A 17,725-nucleotide genomic window follows, 5' to 3' on the forward strand; every position below is an offset into this window, starting at 1 on the left:
TACTACTGAAGGCATAAGGCTACTATAGGACTAACGTAAAGAATACATACATCCAGACACATAAGGTCGCATATGGTGTGATTCCAGAACAGGCAGGTCCCTAGAGACAGAGGAGATGAGGGGTTGTGCCCTGGGGGCCTGAGTGCCATTTGAGTCATCAGAGCCCACAGTGGGTTCTTCTCCAGCCAATCCCCCCCACCTCCCACCCTACCGCCTCTGCAGGCTGGGTGCCCCTGCGCCCTCCCCTCTCTGGAACTCTTTGGCCTTCACTTCAGTGGTCTCCTCCAGTTTCGAACCAAGCAGCTTTGTTGACGTCATGGTTGCTTATTGTCCACTACATCCCTCTTTCCATCATAAATCTAGGTCTTCAAGACAGAGCTTTTCCCTCTTTTTTCATTCTATACTGCCCTGAAAATCTCACATGCGCGTGCTACCTCAGGGGTCATTTCTGGATTGACAATGTCTAAAACTCCCTCTCCTGCCCTGCCCTCCATCACCTCCCCTCCCCTCGCCTCCCCTCCCCTCCCCTCCCCTCCCACTGGGTTTCTACCTTCCAGCAGCAGGACCAGCCTACCCTCACCCCACCCCTGGCCCCGCAGGGGTCTGGCCCAGAGGAAGCTCTCAACAAACGCTCTCAATGCCACATCCTTGGCAAAGCTGGCACTTCCTTCCGGCTTCCCTGTTTCTGTCCACAGGGCCATCGTTCTCTCTTGAGTACACCACTGAATTTTTAAGAAAACGGTTCCTATGGGCAGTTGTAGAGAGACTGGCTGAAATTAAAGGCAGACAGGAAAACACAGGCCACCCAACTGAGGCCTTCTCAGCGTCCACGCCAGGCTGTAGACACTGGGAAGTTGGGGCAAATTTGGATTCCTAAGAGACCGTCAGGGTCAGAATTGACCAAAGCCTTCTTTTAAAATTGCATTTCCTAAGTCAGACAGGGAAAGACAAATACTGGATGGTATCACCTCCATGTGGAATCTAAAAAAATACTACAAATACAAAAAATACAACAAAATTACAAGAAATATAACAAAAAAAGACGCAGACTCACAGATGTAGAGAACAAACTGGTGGTTACCAGTGGGGAGACAGAAGGGGGAGGGTTAATCTGTGGGTCGGGGGACTAAGAGGTATAAACTATAAGCTACAAGAATATATTGTGTAACGCGGGGAATAAACCCAATATTTTATAACAACTATAAATGGAGCATAACCTTTAAAAATTGTGAATCACTCTATTGTACACCTGTAACTTATATAATATTGTACATCAACTACACTTCAATTTAAAAAAAGACTGGAGTAGAAATAAAATAAAATTGCATTTCCTTATAGTTTTTAACCAACTTAAGAGCGTGCTCGGAGTGACCACACAGAACCTGAGTGATTAAAAGAACAGGACAGCATCCCTTTAACTTCACTTGCTTGGACAAAAACAGCCAGGTGACTTTATTATTGTAGTTACATAAATATCTTTACAAATAACTCGGTGCAGAACAACAAGACAGACATGCCAGGAGATAAGGGCTCCTCTGAAAAATCAAAGGACTTCTGCAGGCCAAATAGGACAGAAGGCAATTAGCACTGGGGGGAAACTGCAGAGAGGCTTTTTCTGTTCCTTTTCTGTTATTACTATTTTTTTTTTTTGAAATGGGTGTGCCTGGGGGCAAGAATCAGGAGATTTATGCATTAGGTGGATACCCTCGTTTGCAAAATGGACAAAAGAGTCAGCTTGTGGAGCAGATTAGACGAAAGATGCCAACGAGCCCAGGGGCTGCAACCAAATGTGAAAGAAATGAGTGGGGGAGGGGCAGGGAAAACCCCAAACAAAACCTGAGATCTGGTTCTTGACAGAAAGAAAGAAGTGCTTGGACCAGAGACCAGGGCTCTGCAGACATCCTGGTTCTATCAGACAGGAAACGCCGGTAAGGCTGGCAATGCAAGTGGACACTGTGCAAAGGAGAGGAGTCTGGGAGATCGCCCCTTGTGGAATTTTGGAAATTTTCACCCTGCATATACCTGCCAGGATTAATGATCAAAAACCTTGGGCTGGAAAGAGAGTCCAGGGTTAAACACCTTCACTCATCAAGCCAAGCAGCAGACTGGATGGATGTTTTCGTGTTCACATCCTCCTGTTATCTCCACAAAGATTCTGGGGAGCACAACTCGTAGCCCCATTTTACAGTCGAAACTGACGCCCAAGGTCAAAGAGCTGGTGCACGGAGAGGGAGGGATTCAACCCCAGGCTGAGATGGCTACCTCAGCACCTGCTGGGTACGCACAACTGTACAGCAGGGCGTACAGTTCCGTCTCTGTGAGCGGGGTGACCTCACAAGGAAGCTGTCCTATTGAGAAGGAATCTGAGATAAAGAGACGAGCAAACTGCCCTGCAGAGATCCACGTATAAACCCAGCAGAATCTAGGCTCTCCTGTCTTTTTGCCCCACTCGGAGAATCACTAGCCCCAACAAATGGACAAGGGAAATTTTAGCAGCACAAGGCAGACCACACTCAGAGGATGCTCGCCCTACTTCCTAGGATTAAGTTTTGTAAAATGTTATAGTAACGAACTCTGGGATTTTAGCATCTTCTCAATGATTTACTGAGTTGAATTCACTGACTCCTACAAGAACCCCACGAGACAAGCATGTTATTATTACCCCTACAGAGAGGGTAAGCCAGGTGCCCAAGACGCCAAGACGTTCCCTTCCGGGTTGTCCAGCTCTGTCGTATGGAGTCTCCCTACGCTCCATGAAACCTTTGAGAAAGGTCTTGCTGAAGGATCAGGATGAAGTCAGGCAGCCACCACCCTGCTTCCTCTCTGTGGACCCATCTGCTGACTGCTGGCTGTAGGCAGCACTCTCTCCACTGAGAGAGCGGATCCTGAAAACCACTTTGACCCACTTCAGGGAAGGTGCTAGAAAGGATCAGAGCTGGGACACCACAGGAAACCTCTGCAGTCCCTGAGGTCCGCTCCTCAACTCACAGGCAAGAATGTGAGCCCTGAGGGACACCGTGTGGCCTGTCCAAGGTCACAAAGTTTACCAAGTGGCAGAGCTGGGACCACGACCGGGTACCCTCACAGGTGACCTGGTGCTCCTTCTGCTGTAACTTGTTTCCAGCTCAGGACTCGCTCCTGAGCCATTCATGATGCAAAATACAACCAAAGGGATGTATCGCCTACATTTCAGCAGAGAAAACCCACAGCAGAGCTCTGGGCGATGGTGACGGTTGTGGACAGGGGGCGACCCACAACAGTCTTCCCAGGAAAGTAAATGCATGGAGCCCATCTGGGACCTGGGAAACTGGCATCCCACAGAGCAGGTCACCTAAAGGGCATAATCTGCTCCCTGCACGTTTTGCACCAGCGGCACATCTGTGCGCTCACAGAAGCAACATGCATCCAACAGCAAGAGAGCTGGTTTCCTTTCCCCTGTTTGCTCTCGGGCCGGCGGCAGCACGGCCCTGCCCTGGGCACTGAGAAGACCTGGAAGGGCTTCTTTCCATTTCATTAGCTCATGTAAGAAGTGAATGGGAATAAAAATCTGTTATGCGTGTTATGGAATTTAACTCCACCCCTGCATCCTACAGAAATAGACTGGCTAATAATTTGTGGCCCCACGCTGGAGTGACTAAGTGGAGAGCAGAGGGAGGGCCAGGAAGGCCGGCAGGATGTGGGGAACCAGGCAGGTCTGCATCACTTGCTCAAGTTGCTTTGCAAGAAGATTTGGGACGTGTGGCTTGACCTCAGGATGGGCTGTCCGTGGTTGAGGGAACTTCAGTGAACTCCAGCCGAGTCCAGTGCCGGACTCCGGGAGATGGATAAGAAAGACACGCCTGCAGGTGGGGCCGTGTGCCTGGGCCCCAGTGGTCAGCGGGCTCAGAGCTGTAAAGGCAGTAGCTTCTCTCCGGGCAAAACTCTGTGGGGAGCTTGGAGGCCCATCAAGACTAAGAAGGCCGAAATGGGGCAGACGTGGGAGGTGAGACGGGCTGAGACGGGCGGGCGGCAGCTCGCAGTAACTCAGCAGGAGGCGTGGCTTGAATAGCAGCAGTGATGGCAGATGTAGCTGAGGGATGGCCCATCCAGGGAGCAGAGGAAGGGTCAGACCGGAGGTGAGAAATGTATTTAACCAGGAATCACTGACTCTTAAAAATAAAGGTGATGGGTAATAAAGTAAACTAGTTTTAAGTTCGATGGATGTGAACATGTGTGTGTGTGTGTTGGGGGGGTGGCTAGGAGTTTGGAAAAGGGAAAACATTGAAAATGCTTTACTCTTTTAATTATAAAAATAAGAGACATTATTTAATGAAAAAATTAAAAAATATATTTCATATACATAGGGACCGTCACAGAGACAGGCAGAGGGTACAGCTGGAGACACCTGTCAGCTGGCCACTCCTAAGGGCTCCGAAAAAGGCACACTCATCTGCTTGGCCCCATCCTGGGACCCCTTGAAACAAAGGGTCTGTCCTCTTCTGGCACTCGGCGAGGTTTCTCTTGTACAAGAACTGAAGCACTCTCTACCCCCCCAAAACTGCTAACATACTGAAACCGTCTCTAGCAGCCTTAACGGCATTTAAGACAAATACTGTGAATTGATGAAATGACATCCAATTATGTTAAGTACCCATGCCTGGTGTAATCCAAACCAAATCTTACCCCATTATCCTCAAAACTGCGAGATGATTCAGCAGGCCCCCTTGCCAGTGATTCTGGAAGAACCAAAACACAGAGGCCGCCCTTGATGGGACCTCAGGTGCTTCCAGTTAATTCTTGCAATTGGGTTTATGCTGGAAAAAAATAACTGTACTATGTTTCTGCTCATCAGCTTATAAACAAGACAAGTGCTAGACGATACGCAGCAATTCCCCTCGGCAACCAGTACGCCACTTTGTTCCTCTGACCCAGGTTTTAACTTCCATTATCCTCTCTTTGGAAATCACAGCATTCTTCTGACACACATCTTGGGGTGCGTGATGTCATTATCCCAAAGTGCCCGAGAACCCCTCATTTTCCGCACCCACCCCGAGCGTCCCCATCGCTCGCTCCGTGGTCCTCTCGTGCCCACGAGTCCTTGTTGTCCGCCCTTTTTCTGTTTCCACCTGACCCCATCTACCTATATTTCAAGACCTTGTGCACGCAAGTGTCAATTCTGCCAAGAAGTGACAGCCACCACACTCTCTCCCTCCTGACAAAAACGAGGTCTCGTCCTCCAAGCAATGTGGCACATCCATCCGTGTATTTTGCTGCTTCTGGACTGTTTTAGTCTCAGCCCCTAGGGTGACTCTGCGAGAGCAAGTTCTCCCCGGCCCCTCTGCAGGCTGGTTTAACCAGTTCTGCTGGTGCTCGGGGCCCAGGGTCAGGCTTGGCTCTGCTGGCCTGGCGCTGGGTCCCTGCATCACCATGGGTGACCACGCTTCACCTTCTACCTCGCTTCCAGGCACCGGGTTCTTTCCAGCATCCTGCTGGCCTTCAATCCCAATCCCTGTGGCTGGAACCTATTAAGAGAGTTCTTTTCTAGTCTGATTACCTAGAAAAACATCTTCCTGCTTGCTACAGATATAAAGAAGAAATGGGTCCGTATACAAAGTATAAAGACGAGAAAGTGAGCATGAAGTGAGAATAAATCAGGTTCCTTTTCTTCTACTTGATTCTAGCCAATAGCTTCTGCGGGCACGATGGGGCAGCTCCCTTCTTTCTATGCCTGTATCTTTATTGTTGAACTTCTGTTCACGGGCATCAGCAACTTCATCAGTACCACGCACCAAAGAAATACAAAAATATTAATTAGGAAGAACATGCATAGCGTTTAAAAAACCTCATCACGATATGTGTCTCGAGAACTCTCTATACATATACAGCCAACAAAGAAACATCACAGGAAAAAAACCATGAACAAATCCTCACCCACACTCCCAAATTCTCCCCAAGATCCTTCTTCCACATGCACCAAAAAAATAAATAAATGGGCTTTATTGAAGTGAACGTGGATTCAATGAGCATCTGAAATCTGTAATAATTTAATTCTCAATGCCTAGAGTAATTAGGAGAACGCTTAACCCTATGAAGATGAGAAAAACAGTCGACCACCCATGAGACAGAATGAGTGAAACCACTCAACTTCAGAAACCTTATCAAGTTTCCCTCATGCTTCTGCCCCGCAGAAATAACCCGAAACTAACACGCTTAGAGCAAATCATCTCTAATGTGGAACTTAATGAATAAAAATCCTATAAGAAAATGCTCTAAGTAAATAAAATCCCTTTTGTGAAAATAATCCAACCATGATGTCCATATCACCGCCGCAGATCTACAGGAGAAATAAAGATGTACGTAACTTCGCAATTCCCTGGGAAAAACACCCAAAGGCTCATCATAATTGATTTCCATTTACACTTTCTGAAGGGAGAACGGAACAGACTTTTTAAAAACTATGTATTAATTTTTGAGAGTGGAGGGATTTCCTTTCTTTTTTCTTTAAATATTTAGGATATCTAGGTTGGTCATTAAAATTAGGATTAATCAGAACTGGCAGCCTAAATCTCACCTGTACCAAGCAAAAAATGCAAAGAAATCCTTAAGTTACCAATTTCACAGGCTATTAAAAAGATAGCATGCAACTGTATGGCCTTTAAAACAATAGCAAAAAAACCCCCAAAAAACGTGAGGACGTGTCTCACAATAGTTTGAGCTGCTCTGGAAACCTGAAGATAAATGCCTCTCTTCTCAGCTACATTTATGTTCAACTCCTTCACATTCACACCCGGCCCGCAGCACGTAACTCAAGAAAAAGGGGCTTAACAGCTCCAAACCAACCGGAACGCACTGAAACTCCTTCCACAGCATGGTTCCTAAGCCCTTGGTTACAACCAAAGCCATCTGCTTGGGCCGGTTGTGCAGCTCAGAGGCTGACAGGGAAGGGAAGCTGGAAGGCCCTTGGGAGCCAGCCGATTCCAGCCGATCTGCAGAGCAGACACCCAAAGTAGCCATCACCCCAATGTAATTTCTCAAAGAATTTAGAACGCATCTTACTGCTGTTTTCAGCCACTTATTCTTCTTTGATGTGGGCCGTTTTTAAAGAAACTTGATAGCAAAAGTAGAGATGACAGGCAGTTTGAAATCCTTGAGTGCCCTGGATAGGAAGCTGTGGAAGGCAGTAGAGGGTGGGCTGCGCCACAGGAAGGAAGTCCCCCTGCAAACGATGCTGGTAGGGGCGAGGGAGGGGTGTTCTGAGCCTCAAAACAGGCAACAGAGACCCTTCCAGGCGCATGCGGATGTCGGGGGACAGCCAAGAACCAGTGGACTTCCACGATGACCCAAGTGTCAGAACACCCACAACATTCCCCGCAGCCCAGGCACTGGGAATACGGTACGGGATTTGTTTTTTCTTTATCAGCCCAGTTTACACTATCTTTGCATCTTAACTTCTACATGATTCCAATGTCACCAAAGCAAGCCAAACACTTCCAGAATATGACGAGTGACGACAGACCAAAGAAGCAGTCTGGTTTCAGGCTAACAATTCACAGCAACCAGAAGACGTGAGTAGGAAGAAATACAGAGAACTGGACGAACAGACCCAACCCACAACACTCATGCTTCTCCAGAGCGCCCACTCAGCAACAGGACAGAACTCCTGATGGACACCAAGTTCAGAGGAGGGGTGGGGGAGTGGGGATGGAGACAGGGGCTGCTAGAGACCTACCTTGTAGAAGGGCTCCGTTTCTCTTGAAGAAGGTACTGCCCGGCCAGATGGGTGGACCTGATGTGCTGAAACAGAAGAGAAGCCAGCGTGAGGGCAGGCTCGTCTACACCCATGCACCAGCGCTCAGACCACCCTTTCTCCAAATACATCCTTCAAAATGGCCTCAAAACACGTTCCCAGTTATGCATTGTACACCCTCTGAAAGTGCAGCTTTAAAAACCATTAGGCTTGTTTTATGATGAGTGGGCTTCATCTTTGGAAGTGCAGGACCCGTCCGTGTGGGTGTCTGGTCACTGTCTTGACCCTGCTTCCTGATGGGCATTGAAATCATTTGCAGGTAAACAAAACTGCAACATTGGTTCACCAAATCCTTAATATACAGATATGACCTTGATCGACTCCCTCCCTCCTCCATCCTCTTGTTTCGTATCCCGTTTTAAATTTCTTGGCTTAAAATGTTGCACTCTGTATCCTATAAAACATTTTGCAGATATGTTACCACCCACAGTCTGGTAACAAGAGAGGCAAGAAAAGAATAAAGATCGATATATCACAAAGACAGTTTACTACATCTATAGACAAGCATTTTCACTGTTTTAAGACACCCAGCGAAAAGCTTTATTACCAAGCCAGTCTTAGGAAAATATCCTTGGAGTGGAAAGGAGGTGATTCTAAATCAAGAATTGGTTTAGATTAATGTTAGAGGGCACTTCGTCAAAACTGTTACTGCCTCCAGCCCAAGAGGAAGTATAAATTACTTTCTCCAAAATAAAACGTGGCAAACGATACTGGTTAATGCATTATCAATCATCTTCAACAGTGAAAAATTAAAAAGTTGGTCTGAATCAGACATTTGTAAGTTTGGCAGACCGGGAGACACACGTACACACAGAATAAAAAATCTGAAGGACTATACACTGAATGTTCCAGAATCAACCAGGGTCTCCAGTAACACAGGACAGCAGCACTGCTAACAAGGAGGAGGGATGTCAGCGACACGTTCTGCTCACCAACATTTCCTCCGCAGAGGTCCGAACAGCACCGCAGGGATGGGGACACGTGACATGATGTGGGAGGAGCAGCGAGAAAGGAAGAAAGGTACTAGTGCCTAAGAGTGCTGTCAGACATCAAAATAATGTCGAAATTGTTAGAAAACCCACAGTATGAACCTTGATGTAGGTGGAACTTCCTTTTTTTATTTTGGTTTGGATCCACTCCAGTCAAAGGAAGTGAGAATAATGCATCTCAGCTTTAGGCTCTCCCTACAGCCCTGACTCTCTGCTCTGGCAGGTGGGGCCCCTCCGTGACCGGGAATCCAAGCAAGACGATGGTAGGTCTGGCTGGGGCCTGAGGGCTGCGGGGTGATGGCTGCAAGCCCATTTTCCTTCTATCTGACTCCTGTCCTATTCAGCTTTGAGGCTGTTAAGGCTCAAAGTTGCATGAAGAATAACGTACATTAAAATGCTTAAGATTATCTTTTAACAACCCTGGCCAGCCCCTGGGATTTTTTTTTTTTTTTTACCATCTTATTTTTATAAGAAAGCAGGAAACAGCAAGCTGGCTGTTGCCAATACTGAATCACCTGATTTCTAAAGATATTTAAAAACTGAGGACTTCATTATAGAGGAGCTGGTGCTTCTAGAGAATTCAATAATTGAGTATTACTGCAGGAGCCTGAATATCCAGCTTACTTCCACCCAAATCTCCTCTTTATCCTGACCCCGATTTGGCTGAAAACTGAGTAGACGCCAGGGATGGAGTAAATGTGGGGAATCGAGGGCGGGTAAATCCAGTGGTTTAGATAAGGGAAATTCTCTCTGTGATAGAAATCTACTTAAAGATTTCTGCAGCGTCCTTTCAATGCACCCAAGTCACTGATCACTGTTCTGCTCGGTCTGCTGTGTCGCTGGTATAAGCTATACTCCAGCACTGGAGAGCGATCTGGACCAGCCCAGCCACCTGCTCTCGCGTGGCCCCTGTTGTGGGTGATGAATTCACCTGTGGTCAATTTTTAGCTCAAGGTAAGCTGGTTTCTGCCACGCTAATTGCAAAGCTTTTAAGCTCCTTGGTGCCATATTCTACACCCTTCTTTGGGATGGTCCCTCAACATGGTATATCCTTGTTAGGAGAGTCAAAGCTTTATGAAGTGCTTATTGAGAACTGTGCTTAGACATGGAGGGAAAAATCAAGTCATATTTTATGGCCTCTAGGAGCTTACTGTCATACTCAGCTAGCTCCGACCTCCTATGACTCTATCTCAAGAGACTAGAAATGCATGTAGAGATGCCAATGGTTATGGCTCCAGGGGCTGCAGATTGGGGAAGCAGCAAACCAATTTTTTCCCTCCATCTGGAGATGTCCTTGGCTACTTGGCCTTTAAAGCTTAAAGTTAGCTTTAAAAAAAGTATATGAAATTATTTACCAGTGTATATCAACCACTATAATTCAGAGAAGCAGCTACTGGTTGAGGTCTCTGTGGGAGGATCTCAGGCCACCCTGGAAACCACTCATCCATGTGGCAAATTGAGGAGGGGAGAGTGGGGCGGCATCTACAGAGAATGGGGGACTCTCCACACTCAAGTCACCTAAATGCCAGTGAAGTGGCTACTAGGGCCCCTTAAACCCACCGGAGTGGGTTTAATCACCTTATGAAGGTGCTCACGTTGTTTGACGATAAGATGCCAAAGCACCATGTACAGAGCACAGCCACCAACACTGCTCCACGGGACCCGCCGATCCTGCAGGCAGGCCAGGCAGGACCCGCCTTCCCCGCTCTGTCAGTGAGGAGCTGGGGGGCCTGCGAGGTGGAGGGACCTGTCCAAGGCATCACGTGGCTGGTCACCAATCAGTCTGAGGTCAGCCCGCCGTACCACAGAGACACACGTCAACGACCCCGATTTCATTCCTGATCGTCCAGCTTTCTCTGCCAGTCTTCCTTCTGGCACCAAACCCTCAGCCTTCCTCCTCCATGGAAGAGGGCTGCAGACGGTGCTTCACTAGGAATCTCTCCAAGGCAAAACCCCAGGCTAGAAAAAGCAATCAGGCTCACCATGTGTGAAAGACAGATAGTGGGCCCCATAAGCAGAAACAATACAAGGCTGGCGCCACAAATGTCTCATTTCAATAACGCTCTAACAAAATCATGCGACCTTTGGTACCAGGAACCAAACCCACTTGTGACAAAGGAAGTCGGCCTCAGGTTAAGAGGGTCTTGCTTGCCAGAAAAGGCAGTCTGTGAACTGGCATTTGAGAACATCGATCCAGCTGATCATTAAGACCAGAGTTGAGCGGAGGGAGTCGGAGGGGTGGGTGGAGGGAAATAGCTCAGTGGGAGAGTGCGTGCTTAGCATGCACAAGGTCCTGGGTTCAATTTCCAGTGCCTCCACTTAAAAGGGAAAAAAAAAAAAAAGACTAGAGCTGAGCCAGCAAGTCCCAAGGTTGCACCTACCCACCCAAACAGCACACCCAGCGTCTCCCTGGGCCTCCCACTCTCAGCTGCATCACTTCCAGCTCCCATGAGGGACTCTGTAAGTTAACAGGTCGTCCAGCCTGAAGGTGGCTCTTGGCATAATGATGTGATCTGTCACATGTTCTCCCTACACCCACGAGCTTTCATCATTGTGAGAGCCGGCTCAATGTCACCAAGACTCTGGGAGGTTCTGGCAAGATCCGCACTTGTATTCACCAGCCTGGACTTCCTGTGAGTCTAAGGAAAGAAAATTATGACAAGCCCCTTTTTTCTAAGTACTTTTAAAAAAGTACTTTTTTCTAAGAACAGCTGCCAAATGTGAATTGGTGGATCTAAAAGAGAACAGGACACCACACCGCAGATGAACCTGGAGGACATTGTGCTCAGTGAAATAAGCCAGTCACAAAAGAACAAATACTGCACTTGACTAGAGCAGTCAAGTTCACAGAGACAAAGCGGAATGAGAGTTGCCAGAGGCTGGAGGGAGGGGGAGCAGGGAGCTGTTTAATGGGTACAGGGTTGCAGTGCTGTAAGAGGAAAAGAGTTACGGAGACTGGTTACCCAACACTGTAAATGTGCTGAACACTCCTGAACTGTACATCTAAATGGTTAAGATGATATATTTTATGTTATGTGTATTTTGCCACAGCAAAACTTTTTTTAATGTGCAATGAGAGAGGGAGAGAGAATGAATGCATGCAGGAAGGACCCCCAGAAGTGAATCAAAATCCAAAGAATTTTGGGCAGTGAGAGACCAACCTAAGTGTTGTCTCTGAAGGTCCCCTGCTGTTAGCATCTCCGCCAGAGTGGCCTCCAGCACATCAAGAACCAGAAGCCCAAACCGCCTGGGCAAAGGACAGGGATGTGGCAAGACCAGCCTATCCTAACCCAGTACTTACGGACGCCAGAGCGCGCCTGCTAGTCTTCAGGCAGCAGAGCAGATTCCTGCCGTAGTCTTAGTGCTGGGAACAGTATGAAGGAAAAAACTAATAGAATTGCAAAGAGAGAGATGAATCCACTCTCATAGTTAGAGACTTGAACACCCTTTTCTCAGAAGTGGACAGATCCAGGAAGCAGAAAATCAGTGAGGACAGAGTTGAACTCAGCAACGCCATCAACCAGCTGGATGCAATGGACATGTGAAGCCTACTGCGTCCAACAACAGCAGATGACACCTTCTTCTCACACTCACATGCAACATTCACCAAGACAGACCACACCCTGGGCCATAAAACGTGTTTAATAAACTTAAAAGAATACAAATCATGCAAGGCAACCCTGTTAGACCCGTGACAGCTACCATCAGACTGTGTTTCCCCAGGAATAAAACAGCCAACATAGTTGTAATGAAGGGAGAATTTCTAAAAAAAAAAAAAAAAAAAATACTGGAATTCTACTGTCAGTTCTGTGGATTGATCACCAGGGTATCACAGAAAACCACATATATGACCTGTACCACATACTAACACAGGCCCGTTGGGCGAAGGACGCCAGTCTTTGAAGCCTAGAATGCAGGCATTAGGGAGACCTGTGTGAGATGGCCTCGAGTTCCACAAAGCGTCCTTCATAACTTGAGGGGCATCACTCCTTAACTCAAGAACCCAGATGAAAGTTCAGAATTCTCAGGGACGTTCTCAACACTTTTACTACCCTCCATATAAGCCTGGAGCATGGTTACCTGGTCCCACCCTCGTAATTTTTCATTTCAAGAGTTTGGTGGTATAAAAAGGTGGGTGAAAACCAGTAACTCATAAGGCAGAGTTAAGTCCAGTAGGTTCTCTGCCTGCTCAGAAAGAAGCCTTTATCTTCTTTCCCGACATGCCCCCAACTTGCCACCTGACACAGGTCTCCAGGACACACTCATACCCCATATATATCTATGGCCCACTCAGGCCAGTTCTGTTCCCCTCTGCTGAAATGCCCTGCTCCCCTGTTCTCTTCACCTAGTCGACTCCCATCCATCCTTTATGGTTTAATTCAAATCCCAGATCTTTTCTGGTCGCTCCCACACTGGAACCTCTCCTCGCTCTGAATTTGAGAATTCCTGTAGCCAATTTGGCAACTGACTGTACTCTGTGGTATTTCCTTATCTGCTGTCTTATTCCTTTAATTCACTTTCCATGGGTGTGTGTCCTACATTTCCAAAGAGGAGAAACCCCATGTGGGCAGAGACTAAAGGTGACTCCCCTCTTAGAATTTAGCCAAGTTCACTGGCCACAGAAAACAGCTGTCATGATTCTACTAAGTTTTGGCGTAAAACAGCTGAAATGTTACCTGCACATCATAAACAGAATTATTTCAAACAGTAGGATTTCTAAAAAAATCTCTTAACAGATACAATTCTCTTACAAAGGGACTAGCCTATATAGTAGTATTTCTTCTTCCACTATCATCATCTCTGATAAAAACTTAAAAATCTTTAAAAATGGAAACAAAATTATAAACCTCATCTTTGATGGTAAGTAATACGTTAGCTAATTTGGATTACTCTTTTCTGTGATTTCTTGATTACTTAGGAATATATAAATAACTGGATAAGTACATGTATATTTTTGATAAGACGGCATGCATGTTTGGGTATACTGAAGAAACTCTGCTTGCAGCCTGGCTACAATTTCAGATGCATACGGCTCATGATACATCTTCTGAACAGATGCAAAGGTGTTTATCATTATCTTTGTGCTACACAGTTTCTAATTTTACATATGAAAACCAAGGCATCATTCAGCATAAAGTACATTATTTGCATGATATATTTGCATTTGTAAAACACCCACATTTACTTTTACTGCTTAATGGGCCTGGTTAAAATGGGCCACTCTATATAAATGGAGCACACTGGTTCCCAACTCAATGGTGCTGATAAGAAAACTACGCCTTTTAGATGCAAATGAACCCACTAATCACAATGAAAATGGTGGAGTTGAGGAAAGCTGAGCAGCTGTTCCAGGAGCTACAAGTCTAGGGCTGGTCTGGTTCCAGCTTCATCTCAGGAGCAGCCTGGGACTCCCCAGAGGGCATCTGCCCAGAGGCCATGGGATAAACTTAACTTTTTCAAACGTGGCTGGGAGAGAGCGGAGGCAGCTCCTGAATCTGGGCTGACTGAGGTCATCAGTCCAGGCCAAAGGACACAGGTGGAGCAGAAGGGAGGAGGACTGTGTGTGCAAAGCTCACAGAGGAAAGGCAAGACACACAAAATTAAGTAACCGCGGCACGCCGTTAAAATGATGTAGCCGTTATGGAAACTAGTATGCTGGTTCCTCAAACAATTACACAGAGAAGTACCATATGACCCAGTAGTTCCACTTCTAGGTATATACCAGAAGAATTGAAAGCAGGAACTCAAAGAGGCGCTTGTACACTCGGATTCATAGCATTATCCACAATAGGCAGAGCGGAAGCAACTCAAGTGCCCATCGATGGATGAATGGATAAAAAGTGTGTGATAAATACATGCAATGGAATATTATTCAGCCTGGAAAGAAGGAAATTCTGACACGTTATAACACAGGTGAACCTTGAAGACATTATGCTAAGTGAAATAAGCCTGCCACGAAGGGACAAATACTGTATGATTCCGCTACATGTGGCACCTAGAGTTGTCAAATTCATGAAAGACGAAAAGTGGAATGCTAGCTGCCAGGGACTGCGGGGAGGAGGGAACGGGGAGTTACTGTTTAATGGGGACAGAGTTTCAGTTTTACAAGATGAACTTAGTTCCGGAGATGGATGGTGGGGAAGGTTGCACAACAGTGTGAATGTACTGAATACCACTGAACTGTGCACTTAAAAATGGTTACGATGATAAATTTATATTATGTGTATTTTATTCTAATGTAAAAACAAATCGTAGCTAGCTAGCCAGCTAAGTAAATACATAAGCAGACATTCCCTAACGGCAAACCAGACCCTCAGGTAGGGAAGGTGGTGCTTCTGCTCCTCTGGGCCAAGACTCTGGAAACAGGAGCCAGTTTGCCCACCTTTATTTCTCTGACTCATCTACTCACTGAATAACATGGCTTCACACCTCCTATGGGGACATGGCAGTGAAAAAACCATCCCGCCCTCCAAGACGCAGGGACATGGATGGATAAACAGATAAAGAATCGGGAGCTGTACAGAGGATGGCACTGCTCTGGCCCCACAGCCGTCAGACCACAGCCCTTGGGTCCCTCGATTAGTAAGCCCTGGATAAAACTGGGCACTAGCACCTTCTAGACATCGACCCTCTTGTGGGCCAAAACCATGGACAGTTCCCTCTCTTCCACGAGGCCTACCCTGACTTGATCTTCATCTGTCCCTTCTTGGAGGCCAGGTGGCCCGCCATCAACACACAGACTTTGATACCAACTGTCCTGCCAGTTCTCTGGCTGCGTCCCCAGGGAAACTGCAGGCCCTTCAAAGGTGTCATCCACCAGCTGGGTGCTCGGCACAGGGCCTGGCACCTTGTACGTGCTCAGGACACACCGGCTGTGACCACGGCCCAGAGAGCAGCCCTCAGTGGACTGTTAGGTCCCTTCCTGGGGAGTTGAAAACTGGGGGCTTTGTCATGGAATTTCTCTATCTCAGGGTCACTGCCCATGAATCCAGACACGAAGATCCTTCCAGGAGCAGCCTGTGAAAGGATGGCAGGTCTGAGATGGAGTGGCCTGGGGTGGCACAGGGACAGCCCCTGGGCCTTCCCCTCTGGCCATGCTGGGCTGGAGGGGCATCGAGACGGAGGAACCCCACCCCCCTCTCCCTCCCTTGCCAATGGTTTGTGAAGATCTTGATGACTGTGCAAAGGGGCTTCAGCTGAACAGGTGGAACCCACTGGGGACCTCAGACAGTGTCATGTAGTTGGAGACAAGCCGTGGGAAACCTTGCCCTGAGATGCACTCCTTAAGAGGAAGTACCTCTTGAGTGAAAACATCATTTTGCCTTGAACTCAAAGGCAGGTTTTAGAACTCCCTGGGCCATCCCATCACCAAGAAGCAGGAAGGGCCGGCCACACTCCTATCTTCTGTCCCAGGACCAAAGCGTTGTTTTGAGGCCATGACGACCACACGCCGCACCACACAGGTAACGGTAGTAAAGTCAGCCGTCACTACTCCACTGCGCTCACACAACCTCCAGGAAAACCTCAGTAATGGAGACCGAAGTCACTATGACCTATTTATCATTCAGGTTTGTGGAGATCAAGAGATATAAACATTTAATACGAGGTTGGGACACAGTCTGATTCCCAGTACCCCCTACGATGCTGAAAACCAGTCACAGACAGGAAAATGACCTATTTGTGGGGAAACTGATTTATCTTGACTATTCATTTCCTCCCTTTGAGAGCCAGTCACATCCCACACCCCACCATGAGGATGAGAGACATAAATGCTGATTTTGGAAAGCTGATGCTATGGGGCAGGACACCGCTGTCTAGAAGTTCTATCAAGGGTACCACGTCCAGGCACTCAAACCCTGAAGTTGTACATCCGGCACAGTTTATTTCTTTTGAAATATTTCTCTTATGGTTTATTGGATCTAGTGATGTTTGGCTTTGAAGTGACAAAAGGCAATTTTCCATTTCCCAAAAGGAACCTCTTACATCTGCCCAGGCAACAAATATTGTGATTGGCATCAGCAACTCACTATGCCTTTATCCTAACACTTCCAACTGAGCAAAGAGAGCTGGCCCTGCCTTCGAAGATGCTCCTTCCTCTCCATGTGATCCTGGGCCGCCTCCTTCACCACCTGCACCAAGCCATTATCTGCTTGTGACTCTTTTATTCTCAAACTGTCCACGTGTACCCTGAGCCCTGCTCGGGAAAAGCAAAGAAGGAACGGCCAGGAAACCCAAGTAAGTGAACTGGTCCTCTTCCCACACCACGTGGGCCAGAGCTTCTGTAACGACTCTTCAGCACCTAACACCTCCTGCCCCTCTGTTTCTTTTAGAAAACTTACAGAAACATCCATTTCTCTCCTTAAAGGACAATGAAGCAATTACTGTTGCTAAACTTTCTTAACAGTATTAAATTCAAGGAGAATATTGCAGAAAAGCAATGTTAGCTCCCCGCCAGTTACAGAGATGGGGGTGTGAGGACCGCGCTGGCCTCACACCATTCAGTAGTCCACGGGGACTGCTCGGGACATTTACTCCTGGGTATATACAGTCAGTATACCTGTGTGAGAGGTTTTGGGTTTGCTTTGTTTTGCACTTCTCGCTTCTTTGAATTACCACGTAATTGAAGCTTTAAGCATATTCAGGACAACTTCAGCTTCCTGAAACCTTTGGGAACCTGACTCCCTGTGAACAGACCGTGTTTTCTGGTGCCTGGTCACTGCGCTCACTGTCGGGTGTCCGCCGACCACATGCAGCGCATGCTTTACGTCCTCCCTGGTGACACCTGGCCTGAGAGCATCTGAAGGACACAAGTCATGCTCCCTGCTGGCTTGCAGAGCCCAGCACTAAATCAGGCTCCAAAAGGTCTTCCCAGACTCTTGCTTCTGGACTTCCCACCACCCTCCTTCAAAGGCAATGCTCCACGGAGTCACATGCCATCCAGTTTGGGGAC

At 47.3% G+C, this 17,725-nt stretch overlaps 1 protein-coding gene across 9 annotated transcripts in view; it reads right to left on the reverse strand.

Annotated features, from left to right (window-relative positions):
- The window catches only part of FOXN3 (forkhead box N3), a 366,752-nt gene that overhangs the window by 110,087 nt on the left and 238,940 nt on the right, over positions 1 to 17,725 (reverse strand). For all 9 annotated transcript variants that reach the window (XM_064486179.1, XM_031454169.2, XM_031454168.2 and 6 more), the window contains one exon: positions 7,709 to 7,773. In XM_064486179.1, coding sequence (XP_064342249.1) covers positions 7,709 to 7,773 — 65 coding nt within the window. The remainder of the gene's footprint in view (positions 1 to 7,708; positions 7,774 to 17,725) is intronic.

The sequence above is a fragment of the Camelus dromedarius genome, chromosome 5 (genome assembly GCF_036321535.1).
Source record: "Camelus dromedarius isolate mCamDro1 chromosome 5, mCamDro1.pat, whole genome shotgun sequence".
In the NCBI taxonomy this organism is placed as follows: Eukaryota; Metazoa; Chordata; class Mammalia; order Artiodactyla; family Camelidae; genus Camelus; species Camelus dromedarius.